A 15,595-nucleotide genomic window follows, 5' to 3' on the forward strand; every position below is an offset into this window, starting at 1 on the left:
GGGGCCATTACAGTAAATTAAGTTATTTTAGTATTAAGGCAGTATTTGTAAGGTATGATTTATCAAAGCACAAACCAAATATCCATTATTGCAGGATGTAGGTTTCAGATGCTAGACATGAATTTCCTCGGAGCAGCCTTCCTTGTGCACATTCACAGGGAGAGAAGATCTAGGAATGAAAGTGCATTCATCCCAAAGCCCAATCCAAATTTCATGTTGAGGCAGGGCGCAATATGTTGAGGGAACCTGGAGGTCTGTCAATCTTGGTAGATATTTTCTCCATTTGGAAGAAAAATTGAGGAATATTCTATTAGTCTATCAACATTCAGCATGCAGCAGTCTTGTTCAGGAAAACATTTAATTTTACTGAAATCCATTTTATTTCCCGTTTTGTGGTTTGTCGTTTCTTTGAAGACTTCTTTGTTAAACCTACATAGGGTCCATATCTGAAGCATACCCTTTGGTACACTCTGAGTCAAACAATAAATTATAACAACTTAGTTAACTTTTAAAAAAAAATCACCACTAATGCACTCCTGAGGTGCCTTCCAGAAATGGAAATAGCATTTCCAACGCATAGCAGGTTGAGCCGTTCCAGGTCCAAACCCTATTCAGGTTAGTGTACCACCCACCTGACGTGTGTGTAACTGGACACAGCTTCTCCACCTATGGTATAATTCAAGGACCCAGAGATATTTTGACCCGATGTTCTGGCCGCCTTTACATTTTCTCACTATTCTGAACCATTGTCATTTTCAACATTTTAAAAGAAAAAAGGGATTCCATGTGTTGCGTCTAACGTACTGAAATAGACATTTAGCATTTTTTATTTTACTTTTCAGAGATGTTTTGGGGTCAGCCCTTTATGCTGTTTGGCAGTTACGTAACACATATGGGAATGGGAATATTGCAACATTGACAGACACAAATAGAGTGCATGAAACAAATTCGAATAAGCTATTTCCTCATTTGTATTTACAATGGGAAAAGTCTAGAGAGCCAGTTCAAGCACTAAGCAGTGAACGTAACTGATTGAAGCTTGTAGTACTAGACCACAGACAGGTAATTAGAACATGTTTATCTTATTTTGTCCTCAAGCACCACTTCTCGATGTACCGTACTTTATAAATCCCATCTCGTGGGCAAGCAAAGCCTGGTTGTGGCTGAGGGATCATTGCTATTATATGTGCATTTATTACAAAAGTAAGTTTGGACATAAATGTAATATAAATGAAGTGTAACATAGACCTTGTGTAGCCAGTTCTTTTTATACAAGTTATCTTCATGTTATAGAGAGCAGCTAACTCATATAAATAGATAATAAGGCATTGTGGTCGTGTATGGAACACCATGAGTGTGTGGGATTCCAGAATGGGGAAATACTTCTTGCTGTTTTGGCTGTCTGTGACTTACTCATTTTATAATCAAAAGGTTTAATTGGTTAAATTAGGCCATTGAATGCAGCCTGTTTGTGCCCCTACAGGGAGGTTCTATCCAATGAAGAGTACATATCAGGGGTGCCATCAGCCAGCAGCATCCGCTCAGTTCACTAACCTGTTTCTAAAGAAACCTAGACTGGCTTCTTGACAGCCATGTCATTTTAATCTCTGCTAAACCATTATAATAACCATTAAAATGCATATATGACAACCGACTCAAACTGAACCAGAATTGAATGCTCCAGAAATAAATTTAAAAAATCATGTCATCTGAGTGCTGACTGTGTATCAGTCAAACTGAAAACTTGCATGGAGTTTCATTACAGATCAAAATGAATGGTCACCTTTTAGTTCAATGTTGGCTGTTTTTCCTGAAGAAAAGTTCTTCCCTCTGTTCTGCCCACGGGAGCTAGTCATCGATCCTAATGTACCACTGTGGAGTGCTGCTGCTGGGGGATTCCTATCGGCACGTAGGTGGTGCAGCCAGGTTTTTAATCTCTATTGCTGTCCTCAAGACACCATGATATTGCAGCTGCTCAGTAGAATTGATTTCTACTTTTGATAATACACATGGGAGAGGTGGCAGTTTGATTGCCCCAATGACAGCTAATTCCATATATGGACTTCCTCTAGGGCATCGTCGTTTTGACATTTCACATGCTGCTTGTGTGTGTGCGTGTAAGTGTATATATATATATATCTGTTGTCCGACAAGTAACCATAAAATATCCTATGGTGACTACATGGAAAACGGGGGATTTTACATTGACATTTTTTGGGGGGCAGAAGGTGATGGGGGGCATAAAAAAATGAGATTATGTATGTGATGTCAGCAGCTATGATCACATAAGATGTATCTAGTGGCTGAAAGAGGACCACTAATGGGATATTGTGTTTTAATTAGGTTTTCTCCGGTGCACTTTAATTGGAGTAGATGCAAAGAGCGTTGATTGTTCTGCAGTGCTCCCAGGTGGGACCGTGTGAATAATGTTGACATAATCATCCCTCATTGACTTTGGTTGGTGGGAGGTGGAAGCACTTTTCCCTTGCTCCCACACTCTTTGTTGCCGTTTCTCCACAGATTATAATGTGTGCAACCTGAATATTAGCAACCGTACAAACCAAAAGGCATTTACATTACAAGAAGAAGCAAATTAGTGTCACGCAGTGCATGGATGGCTTTTCATAAAGCTCTTCTCCAACTAGCACCAGAAACCATTGTAGGTCCAGAGCCTGCAATTACCACCTGCTGCCGGAAACCCTATTCTATTGCCTGGTCTACTAGCAAATATAGCAGAAGCAGGAGTGATCCTAAATACATGTATGAATATATCATAAAGAATGTTTAACATACAACATTCCGATATGATTAATATTTCCCTACTGCGTGTAAAAACATATGTGTTGCCAGTGTAATGTGCATGGAAGTGTTGGGTGCTGAGATTTACAGGACCAATCTTGTGCTAAAGTACAGTTACCCAGGTTGTCTAATTTGTATTTCAATGTTTGAACCTTTGTCTACCACATTCCTTTCTCTCTGTCTGAGTCCCCCCCCCCCTCTCTCACACACACATACACGCATACAGAGGCACAGAGAGAAAGAGAGAGAAACTATGGCTTATACTATGTGGTTATATGTTTGTGATATTTTAATATCCCTGGCAGTTGCAATAGGTGAAACAGAAATGCATTATGCATTGTATCCATTGATGTCACCTCTCAATCATGAGACCTGTTAAATTTCCATTGTGTGGGATGCAAGTGTTTCTGACATTTCTCATTTTGAATTTTACATTTTGGTGTTTGTACTACCTTTACTAGGCTAGTTGTGTAACCCATACCTCATCTTATCTTGCTAGGCCACTTTTACAAAATGGATTTAATCTCAGTGAGAGTGACGTGGTGAAATAAAAAAGAAAATGAAAATAAAATCAGCAACATTAATATCCTCAGCCTTCTGACTGACAGTTTGATAATACAGACTGGAGAAACATAAAGATCAAGCAGAATAACTAGGTACAACTGGAATGCACTTGTTCCACCTCATTTGCTAGTGTCACAGTGGCGTAGGTTTCGTTTGAACATTGGGGGGGCACATTAAGCGTAGGGTCTGGCGGTCCTCCCCCAGGAAATTTTGAGCATCAAACACTTCATTTCCTGCATTCTGGTGAATTTTTATGCACCAATTTGTGCCTTTTCTGCATCAATTTATGGTGGAAATGCTTCTTTCATGTTTTTATTGGGGGGGGGGGACAAGTGCACGTGTTCTAAATATTGAGGGGGACGTATCCCCTGCCCCCCCCCCCCCCCCAAATCTACGGCTATGGTGTCACATAAGTAAGGGGAGGGTTGGTGGCATGGTAAGAGATGGGTCCCATCTCTTCCATGCACTCAGAGATGCTATACATTAAAAAAAGAGATACCGCCAAGAGTATAGTGCTCAGAAGGCAAAACCCTTCAGAATGATTTTCAAAGCAATATGCGGCAATTGCGTATGTTTGGGGGGGGGGGGGGGGGGTCTGTTTTTCACTTTTCAGTGCCGTTAATAACTACTGTACAAGCTGTTTTGGGTACTGAATTGGACTGAAGTATTTATCTGGGGTGTCCTCTCCATGATTTCTACTAAAAATAGCGGGGTTACGTTTGTTTTTCTGAGCATATAAACTAACCGTATAGCGCAGAGTAATGGGTTTGATTTTTTCCAAACACTGACATGGGCCAGCTAAAGCATCAGTGCCCTGTAGGGGTAAGAAAAACAATTTTGCAGAGCTGATACTCTGCAGAGAACATGGCTGACTGTCATCCCTGCCCGGCATCTCACAAATGTATTAAAGATTGAAGTTACGGCTCCCACCCTAGTCTAGTTATTTGAAAACAAACCCGCTTTAATCTCAGAGTAATTTTCCGCTGGCCTTCAGAGCGCAGGCCTCTCCTGAGTGCCACCCCCGAGTCACACATCCGCCATCCCGATATATTCGATAAATTAATACATCTCCCTGTTCCACGGCTGAATAAATGCACTGTGTACCGATGTTGCCGATGCACGCATGTCTGCCCCAGCCAACTCAATCCCTCAATACTGCATTAGCTCTGTTGTGCTATAGGAACTGTAAGGTCTTGACTGAGACTTCTGCCAGAAATTAGTCTTTAACATAGGAATTCCCTTTGTCATGTGACTTTGTCAAATAATATAATAATCGCACGAAATTACTTTTTGGAGCTCACACCGATGCAATGCAAAACAATGAATTAAACTGATATGTCAAGCCTGTGGTATCCGCTGAAAGAACAGTATAATCTAAGACCCCCCATAGTCTTAATTGGCTCAGATCAGAGGTTCATTAGAAGGATTATGTAAGTGTAATTAGAAGCTAAGGAGAAGGCTGCTTCACACCAGATGGAATGTACACTACACGTTGATGACTCCGTGCTTCTGAGCAACCTTGGCCCACGTGGTCCATTGGTCTGGAAAGTTTTCAGACCAGCTGGGTTCTCTTCTAAACTAATTTGAGAGGGAGAGGTTCAGAAATAGCCCCTGTAGCTACAGTACAAGGTCTCCTAAAGGGTAGAAACCAACTGTAGTGCAGTTATCTTTTGTGTTTTTAGCATAAGACCGAAACAGTCTGTTCTGTGGTGTGCCTGTTGGCTTTGAACAGTGTGGGGTGTCAACTTGATTTCTGAGTTTCTGCCTCTTTGTGTTCTACAGCTACACTGGGAACCTTGGACTTTAGCCTTCTGTACGACCAGGAGAACAATGCCCTCCACTGCACCATCAACAAAGCTAAGGTATAGGCTTGTACCATTTTAATTTGTAGTCACAGAAAAGCCATGTGATCATGCATTTAGCTTGTGCTGCTTAGCCCTCCTTTAGTATACTTTCTCTCTCTGAAATTCTTAGATATTCTCTACTGCATATTTTTGAGTGTTCAGCTGCCTACACTGATGAAAGTTTCTGCATTAGTAACAATGAGTTACTAATTTCTATATGCAGCAATGGTCCACTGTAAATACCCATCAGTGAAAATGAGTGTTATGCGGTGTATGTCAGACAATCTGTATGACTGCATTTAAGTGTGCCGTCGGGCAGCTCACATGGGCGATATCACATCGTATCTGGATGATGTTGGCATTGTCGGCCAGTGTTTATAATGCTCAGGGCTTAAAGTTCACCGGCACTACACTGGATTTCCAGCATATGGCTTTGGTTTTAGATCAGTGAAATATATTCTTGGCTTGTAACACATATTTTTTTGCAATAAAGCAGCAACCACTGCACATGGATTTTTGTTGAGGGTGTCTTAAAGCATACTATGTAGAATTTTACAGCCCTTGTAGATTCTGTGTTTGTAAACAAAGAATACTGCTCCTATATATATATATATATATATATATATATATATATATATAGCTCCATAATGTTTGGGGCAAAAACATATTTTTTTTTCTAGATTTGGCTCAGTAGATTTGGGATTAAAAATTGTGCATGTGATTAAAGTGCAAATTTTCAGCTTTTATGAAAGGGCATTTTTCTACATTCTGATTTCATCATGTATAAATAACAGTACCTGTTATACATAGCCCCCACATTGCAGGATGCCGTAATGTTTGGGATAAATGGCTTCGCATGTGTTTCTGACTTGTCAGGTGTGTTCAATTGCTTATTTAGTGGAAATATAAGAGCTTTCAGCACCTAGTCTTGATTCTAGACTTTTGATTGGCTTTGGTGTCTGTTATTGGCATCTGTCAACATAAGGACCAGAGTTGTGCCAACATAAGGACCAGCCATTATCAGGCTTACCAAAATCAACCAGAAAATGTGAGATATTTTTTTCTTGATTAGGCTCTGTGCTCCAATAATTTTAGATTCGTAATCGTCAGATGGTTTTTCCAGGGCTTTACAGATGACACGGTTATTTTTCTCCGCAGTTCAGTCAGGCAGCATGAATCACCGCAGGATCTGGTTTTGTAGAAACAAGTTTTCGCAGCTCAACATGCAAGGGTACCCATAGCTCGGAGCCTAGCTTTAATAGCGCACTTTAAAATTTTTTTTTTTTTTTTACCTCTTCCCGTGAAATGCATCTACCCTGACTTCGAGCTGTTGGCACCATCTGCTTCCGTCTGGTTCACTCTGAGTACGGCTCTGACTCAACCGGTCTGTCCTGGGGAGCGTCCGCCCCGCAGTCTGCACTCAAGCTCAAAAGCGGGCTTCCGCCCCTCACCAGGGGTGTGACAAGTTTGAGGGAAAGCTGGGAGTGGTACACGAGCTCAGTTTCCAGAGGATTCAATTCAACTCAATACAGCAGTCATTCAGTAACCGTTATGGCTTTAAAAATCTTTACATGTGTTCCCTGTTAGCCCCCTTATCCGCCTCATTGCAGTCTATATTGGTAGAGTGAGTTTGTGTTTGTGTTTGTCTCTGTGGCTCATGGATGCTGCAGTCAGGCACCAATGCTACTGTACGTAAGCAAAAACAACACCGGCGTAAAGTGCAATCGAATGGTTTGCTCTGGACACTGATTACACCCCAATCTCAAAGCCCAGAATGCATGGAAATGCAGGTCGGCTCGCCCGAATATAAAAGGCTGTCACAGCAATCATTTGTTGGTGTATGGTAATCAGTAGGAAAATAATTGCTCTCATCTGTTGGTGCAGGCAAAGCCAGGACTGCACACTCGTGATTCAGATGATGAGGTCAGAAAGGCCATTTGAGATGGTCTCATTTGGTCTTTAATTTCTTGAAGGGGCCTGAGGCCGTTCTCTGAAAAATATGACGTTGCCTTAGCCATGTGCAGTATGTAATTAGATCTCATTAATTTTATGTTTATGGTTAATAACTGGGCATAAATAAACCATATGACTTACCATTGCCCTTTTACAAAGCAGGCTTATAAAGGCATGGCACGTTCAACCAAATGCTTTTGGGTCTCTCCGTCAAAATTCAACCAGGATTTAGGCATTTTATGAGCTTATGTTTCAAATGTTCCTCATAATTCCTTCAGGCAGTCTTTGTGTATTAAAATGTTCGTAACATAATTTTAGACATGGCATCATGCATAGTTTAACTAACAGATACAGGGGTTTAAAGATGTTCCAAAATGGCAGCCAGTTGGGGGGGTTAACACTTATCTGATTGTATGTAAGGATATGAACGCGACAGTATAGTATAATGGGTAAGGAACTGGTCTTGTCACCCCCTTGTCATAATAAACAAAAGCTCCATGTGAATGACATTGGCAGCACAGTAGCGCTTCTAACAAAGCATCATGTCTTCAGTGAACAAGGGCATTCCCAGGAATTAATGGTAAAATCTTGACAGCGTAATTTTCTTCCAATGCCATGCACCCCCTGAGCAATGCACCAGCCTGGTGACACTCCTCTCCCCTGAAGGAATTTAGCTGGAGGACCTTGCGAGTCAACCCCCGTAGCTGCTGCTTTCCAACAGCAGTCAGTATTCAGTGGCAGACTGAGGACTGCAGCTTTGGGTGCGTACATAGCACTTCATACGTTCCTGAAGTTCCCACCCCTGCTGGGATACCTCACGCAACCTAAAACCAAGCAGGGTGACAGGAAAGATCCATGAGAAATGCGTTCCCTTTGGCGACCAATCTGAATGGGTCAGGACACAGTCTGCAAGCGCAGCCCTTCCCATCAGCATTTCAGTTGAACTGTTTGGATGAGACCTAATTACTCCAGTGATCTCTAGCAGCCAGGGCAAGTCCATGACAGTGGTTCTGGAAAGATGAGATTCCTGAGATGGTAATGCTTGGAGGTGCAGAGGCTCCTGGAGGAGAGAGATAACATGGTTTTCAGGGAGCTGGGGAGAAGAAAGGATAGGTACTGAGGCTGTCAGCTTGATGAGGTGTTTTGTTTTTTGACCAGATAGAGGTACAGAAAGATGGAGGGCTGTCTTTGTGCATCCAATGAAGAGTGGCACCTGAGGATTTGTGTGTGTTAATGTGTGTGTGTGTTTGCGTGTGTGCATGCGTATGTCTTCAGTGTACTGCTGGATGTTTACTGCAGTCATCTGGGAAATTTCTTGTCTTTTGTTTAGTACGTATCTCAGTACACAAGCACACGTAAACTCTCTGTGTGTGTGCATGCATGTACGCATGTACACACACGTGCACGTGAATGCACAGATACGCTTTTGTTCCATTCGCATTGGGAGCAGATTGAACTGTGTTCGCTGAAATACAATGGCAATCATAGCAGCTGTCAGTCATGTGGTGGGGGTCTGTCTGTCTGGGCTTGTCGTGGCTATTCAGAGCCAGCCATTGATTCCTGCCGTCTGAACAAGGGAGCTCACCATCAATAGCACATCTATGTGGGGCAGCCAATGACAACAGCACATGACAGATTACTGATGCAGGGCTATCAGATGCATGTCAGTCGTTCTTCTCAACAATCACACAGCATCCACACACAAACATGGTCTTTTTTTTCCTTCAAAATTGTGCCAAAGGATCCTGTCGTCCCCCTGCTAAAATATAAGTTAATAAAGTACACTTTACCGTCTGTAAATATGGTGCTATTTTACAGTGTTGTGAATGAACAGTGAGAATGTTAGTACATTTTAACAATTAAATGTATCACTGATTCATGCTAAGAGGAAAATTAAAAGGCTAGATCTGTGAAGAATTTTGAAATTTTGAAATCTGAAACCCATGCAGTTCTATCACCTTTTCAGATGTTTGAGCCTACACTTGAGCCATCTTTGGAATTATGTAAAAGTTGTCACGTTGTATTAGTCTATTTTAAGTGTTTGGATTCACACTCTAATGTTGCAGTAAAAATATGGCACATCAGATTTATAAATCACATTCAACTAAAATCTTAATCTGGTTATTAGATTAAGGAAATCATTTCTACATCAAAAAATACCTATTTTCTAATATTTTTTTCTGTAGGAGGATATTCCCACTACATCTGGTGTCAACATTCAGCTTAAATAGCATTTGAACTTCATTAACATTCAACAACTTTGAATACATTTACATAATCAACATAATGTCACAAATCACAGTGAGGATATAGCTTTGCCAAATTGATGCTGGAAATAATGTAGACTAGAACAGTATAAGTGTGTAGTTGTTGTTTTAACTTGACAGACCATTGTAACCACTTTGTTCATATAGATGTAAATGTAGCTAGAGTAGGCTACCTCTGAGAATCAGCTACTATCAAACTTGACCAGCCGTTAATAATATCACTGTGCAAATATGTGCAGGATTATTCCCTCACGTTATTAGCATAAGATCGGGCATCACGGTTGGGCATCACGTTTGCTAACTCGATGTTGGAAATAATGTATTAAACCATAGTAACCACATTCAAATCGATGTTGGTAGAGAATAGGTAATTAACTGAAGCAGTACTGTCTCCTCAGAATGCGTTCTGGACTGATGGGTTCGTCTAAGTTGAAAAGCAGGGCTTGCACATTAGGACATGGCTGCGAGTGAAAAGTGCTTTGCTGAAGCAATGGTGTAGAAAGCACATTGTAAACTTTTATGTTTATTATGAGCAAAAATATTTTTTTGCCTCATTTTGAAACTGGTGGGATGAATTTAATTGTGACCAGCCATCACTGTTTAGTTAATGGGAAACACTGCATAACCCATCACAACGGGGATTGACGCACACTTGATATCGGCCACTGCATGTAGCATGCATGCTGGCAATTGGCAAATCCCAGACAGTAACATTTTATACTTAACCCCCCCGCACCCACCCGCCCTTCAACTCCAAGCTGCTGATATGACATTGAACATTAGGGCATCGGTTTTTTTCAGGCAAGAAAATTTATTTTCGTTGAGTCAATATGTTTTGTTGTACAGAATTGCCTATCGTAACAAGGGGGATGGCTGGTTAACAAGGGGGACGGCGCTCCCCTGCGTTCAACGACAATTCGATCCCTGCCCCCAGTTCATGCCTCATGTCTTGCACAGAGATATGCAGCATGTTCATGTCAATGGCCCTTTCTGATAATCTCCAATGGGGTCAGTTGCCATGGTGAAAGTTGTGTAGATGACGGGAAAAAAGGTACAGTTTCAGTACAGTTCCTGCGTAGGACACGGCACCCTCCGATGCCGAGAAACTCTATTTCAGTCCTGGTGCTTGGTGCAGGGGCCCAGCACATGTGCCCGTTCAAATCAATTTGCCATGAATTCAAAAGGCCATAAATTGACTAATTTTAGTAGCCCGTGCTATTTTCTTCCATCACTTAATTAAATAACTGGGACGAGGATCGTGGGAAGATGGCAGGGACAAATGAGAAGGCATTATGTCTTAATAGGAGTTACGGGATGACTGCTTGCGTTCAAAAGGCGGGCTATAGAAATGTGTTTTGTTTTTTTTGTTGTATACAGGAAACATTCATTGGCCAAAGATAATACTCTCCTCCAAGGAGAGTCAGTGTTGTTGCCACCAAAGTATAATAGTGGTGAACTAGAAATCACACAGTCAGAGTACAGCAAGTTTTTCCACTTCTAAAGCCTACATATTCTCGGAACATTGATTTGAAAAAGCTGAATTTCACTCTTTGCAGGCTCTCAGTCCTATAGAGTCAAATACATTTACACCACTGCATTTAGCATATGCCCCGGGTCGAGGTATGGCAAATGACACAGCGGGAGCTTCGTGAATTAAGCGATGGGGGGGGGGGGGGGGGGGGGATATTAAATAGTGTTACATATTTAGGCAAAAAGAAATCCATGAAGGACTTCCAAAGTGGACTGATTCCCGGAAAAGGTTCAGCACTCTTAAAACAAAAGCAGAACAAAGTTGTTCTTACACTCAGGTTTTAATCAATAGAAAGACAGGAAAGTTACATTTCGATTTCACATCCTCCTCATAGTAGACACATTTTTTTTTAGTGCAGCATAATTGTAGAGCTTGTGTAGGTTTGTGCTGTTTTTTTTTTGTCAACAACAGCTGTAATTACCATATAATTGCTAACTTACAGGAATACATCATTTTGCCTATTTTGAATCTTTGAATAGTCTTTTTCTCTCATCATTAGTATGTCTATGAGTAATCAGAGGATTGAGTTAACCCCTTATGTATTGCCCCCTTTTTTAAAGCCTGAAAATGACATACCCAAAATGAAATGTTTACTATTTTTGAACCTTTTTGGATACAGGCATAAGCATAATCCTGGTCTTTTCTGAAAGGTGACCCTTGGGAATTTCTATTCTGTTTCAATAATATTTAGAGTACTCTAAATATTGCTGAAAAAAAGTAACAGAAGCTTAAACACAGTGGATTCCAAAGACTCCAAAAGGAGTCTTCAAATTGAACCATGAGTTTTAACCCTTTCAAGTGGTGTATCGTGTGACCAGATTAGTTAAATATTTCACCTTAAAAAAACAGAATGAATGCAGATAAACCCACTTTTGGCTGGTGCGACTACATCTACATATGCTTCAAATATACATTGATCTAATGAGTGGATTCTCAGAGATGTTCATAATGTCCAGGTAGTGCTATATATACACACAGATTTTCTCCTTGACCTTTAAATGCACCAATCAAAACACTGGACTGTCTTAATAGACCATAAAAGGAAGGAATGAGATAGAAAGTCCTGCTTTTAGCAGCTACAGTCTCAAAACATGACCTATAAGGGCCCTGGGAGTGAAAAGATTTTCACTAGGACATGGTGAGCCACTTATGATTAAGAGAGTACACACTAACGCATTGCTAAAAGCATTTTTATGTATGATGATTCTATATAAATGTGACTAATACTGTGCATGAGTACCCTACCTATTGATGTGTTTGCTGTACTGAGATGAGATACACCGCAGTTACAGATTGCACACACGGGCTGAGCGCTCAGTTTTTCATTTTGTGGACCACCACCATGCCATACATTTTTCAATAAGAATGCCAATTTTGGAAATTAGGATTGAGGTTCACCCTACTTTTGCACTAATAATGGGAACGGATGTCCTTCTTGCAGCTGCTTAAGCTGTACGAGTCCGGAGGACCTTGTACTGTATCCAGGGATCCAATCAGATTGCTGAATAGACTGCATCATCACAGTTCATTAGCATCATTCTTGTACATAGAGCTGGCCATCCCGGGACCTGATTTCACTTGTCATCCTTGAATATATTGGCCAGTTTTCACCCAGTGTATTTGTGTTCTTTGAACTATCCTCCAAATCCTACCTATTTTCCAGGTTTTTAAAAGGGTTGAGGAATCATATTTCAGTTCCAATCCAAATGTACGCTTTTTTCCCTGATTTTCTGAAGCACTGTGCAGCAACCATGTTTGCAGTTGTCACTATAAAAAATAAAGATTGAATGGGTGATTGAAAAAATCACTTGAACATATTCTGCAGACTTTCTGTGTTTGTTGATTCCATGGATGATTTACACGTGTGCCACCATCACATAGTCACTCATTCAGTGTCATTAATGAATAGGCAAGCAGAGTGCACGTCAGACATTTGACTGAACTAAGATGTCACTGTACATGAACACAGACCTAGCAGACATTTACATTGCATTCATATTCCTAGCAAATCCACAACCAAGCCACTTTGTGAAACCCAGATAAGACAGTTGTGCAGCTATTGGCATATAAAAAAAGAACTCTCTAGTGGCTTCCAAATAAATATATAAATATATAGAATGGCATAATGAAATAATAACATCAGAAATCCTCAAGATTTTGCTTTTTATTGTTATTTGGGGGGGGGGGGGGGGTTTAGGTTTTGGATTGGTGTAGAGAGATGGTCTGTGTCATGTGTGATGAAGGATCTCCTGAGCAGATTTAGACCTTGCTTGGGCTATGTCATTGGCCAGACAAGACAGTCGTAAGTTCTATTCTCAGGTCCAGGCTACATTATGAGCCAACTCTGAGGCCAAACCATTGGGATTTCTCTTAATTGTAATTAACCAATGATTTCTCTTAATCATAATTAACCAATAATCATGGTCCTGTTTGAAAACAGTAAATATGATGCTCAAATCTAATAACACAAAAATGAATTGCATCTTTCTAGCAATCACTGGACAAAGATCAGCATCCTGAATGAGGGTCAGTGGGAAATGTTTTTCCATGGCAGCATTTTTTCGTTTGAAAGGAACTTCTGAGACAATAAATGTTGAGTTCTATACTTAACAAGCTCATTAATGAAATATTAAGCTTAGATAATTGATGTTTGATTGTACCTCCAGGCGTCATATTAATGCAATAAACCTTTATGGAATTAAAGCTTTTATTAATTTTTTAAAACCTTTTTTGTCATATGTTCATTATTTATTTTGCCTTTGGTCTTATCATTAAATGTTACACTTTATATCTGGAATGGGTCATACTTCCATTTTTGACCATGGCCTTCATTTAGAAGTTTTACATCCAAGATAGATAACATATTAAATTTCAAAGTTTTATTACAAATAATGAAGCATCCTCATAAGAAAGATAAATACTGACAATGACATGCAAATAGTAAACCGTCAGTTGAATTCATTCTTATTCAGTGGAAAGTAGTCTTACTTTGGTTTGCTGCCATTCAGAACAATTCATTTTTGCTAATGTGCTTTACGGATGATCTCATCCAGGCAAACATTCACTTTAATATGTTTAACGTGTGTTATGGCTGTTAGTACGAATGGAACATTACTGGATCAACTGAGATAATGCCAGTAATGCTGGTCATCATGAGGCTGAAAAATCAGAATAAATGGATCGGATGCATAGTGTAAAAACATTGGTTGTGTCAAAGTCAACTGTTTTGTACAATGTTAAGAAGCAAGTCAGCTAACCCTGACCTGGTGAACCACAGAAGACTATGGTAGTGCATACTTTAAATACTTTAAACTGTGAAGAAACCCCCCTTTTCACCTGTTGAACAGAACAAGAACACTCCAGGATGTAAGCATAGACGTGTCAAAGACTAAAATAAAGAGAAGACTACACCAGCATATCCTCAACGTCCCTTTCTCAAGGACATTGCACTAAAATTCCCATAGGGATTTGACTCCATGACCCATATGCTCAGAATCCACATTCTATCCACAGTTACATTCCTGCCTGTTTTTACAAAAATTGCCCTAATATAACAAAAGACTTAACAAATATAAAGATTCAATATATTGATGTCCTTTATTGGTCATTTTGTGTGACAATGTATGGCTGATCTGATAATATTGTCGACATTTTGCTGCACACAGTGCCTACATACTTCCTGATTTACTCTATTGTTGCAGATTTTTCACACTGACCTTTAAAAAAAATAAGTAGCTTTTACTTCAAAAACACAATATAGCTTGCTAAATGTATTCCAAGGGGCTTTATTTCAAAATGTGTTTTATATGCAGCCTTTTATGCTTTTTTATATAATGGTGCCCTGCAATCGATTGGCGACCTGTCCGGGGTATATTCCTGCCTCTCGCCCCAATGCACACCTGCACCCCTCGTGGCCCTGACCAGGATAAGTGGGTACAGACAATGGATGGATGAACTTATATAATGGTCATGTGAAACCATTTGAATGAACAACCAAAGTTCTCATTTATGTTCCTCTATTTTAGGATGACTGGATTTGAAGTTGTTTACAGTGAATGAATGTCGAGGTTGCCTTTTGTGAGTCATGTCATGTTTTCCTGTGTGTTCTGTGTATGCATGAGCATGCTAGTCTGCATCCCACAGCCTTGGGAAGCTGGGCTATAGACCCCTATTTTGCACATCCCTTCCTCTTTCTGTCTTTCTGTGAGCTTCTTTTTATTTCCCTCAATGATGTTTTCTGTTTTGTTTTTCTTTTCCTTCTCTCGTTCTGCTGACTTCGCTGTCTTGCATGCACTCCTCCTCACTGCATGATGCTGTCCAATCACACTGGAGTATAGCTCCCCATCCCCAGGTATAAGAAGGTAAGAAGGCCAGTCTCCTGCGATTGACATGACCTCCTTCAGTATCCAATGTGCCTCCTCACCCCTTCACCAACAACCTACCCTGCCCTCACACCTTGACCTGGGATCAACTCCTGTATATTAAACCTCCACTATCCCTTATTGTTTTATACCTGTCAATGTTTTTCCTCTCAGATGTTATAGATGATGTGTGGAACATATTTTCAAGCTTTCCTATGGTGTTCTTGGTGTGTGTCTTTTATTGCTATCGCAGAGGCTGAAGGCATAATGCGGTGA

At 40.4% G+C, this 15,595-nt stretch overlaps 1 protein-coding gene across 1 annotated transcript in view; it reads left to right on the plus strand.

Annotated features, from left to right (window-relative positions):
* The window catches only part of LOC118235740 (double C2-like domain-containing protein beta), a 95,052-nt gene that overhangs the window by 28,578 nt on the left and 50,879 nt on the right, over window positions 1–15,595 (plus strand). Inside the window, exon 2 of the mRNA XM_035433477.1 lies at window positions 5,146–5,225. Within this exon, the coding sequence (XP_035289368.1) occupies window positions 5,146–5,225 (80 nt within the window). The remainder of the gene's footprint in view (window positions 1–5,145; window positions 5,226–15,595) is intronic.

The sequence above is a fragment of the Anguilla anguilla genome, chromosome 9 (assembly GCF_013347855.1).
Source record: "Anguilla anguilla isolate fAngAng1 chromosome 9, fAngAng1.pri, whole genome shotgun sequence".
Classification (NCBI taxonomy): Eukaryota; Metazoa; Chordata; class Actinopteri; order Anguilliformes; family Anguillidae; genus Anguilla; species Anguilla anguilla.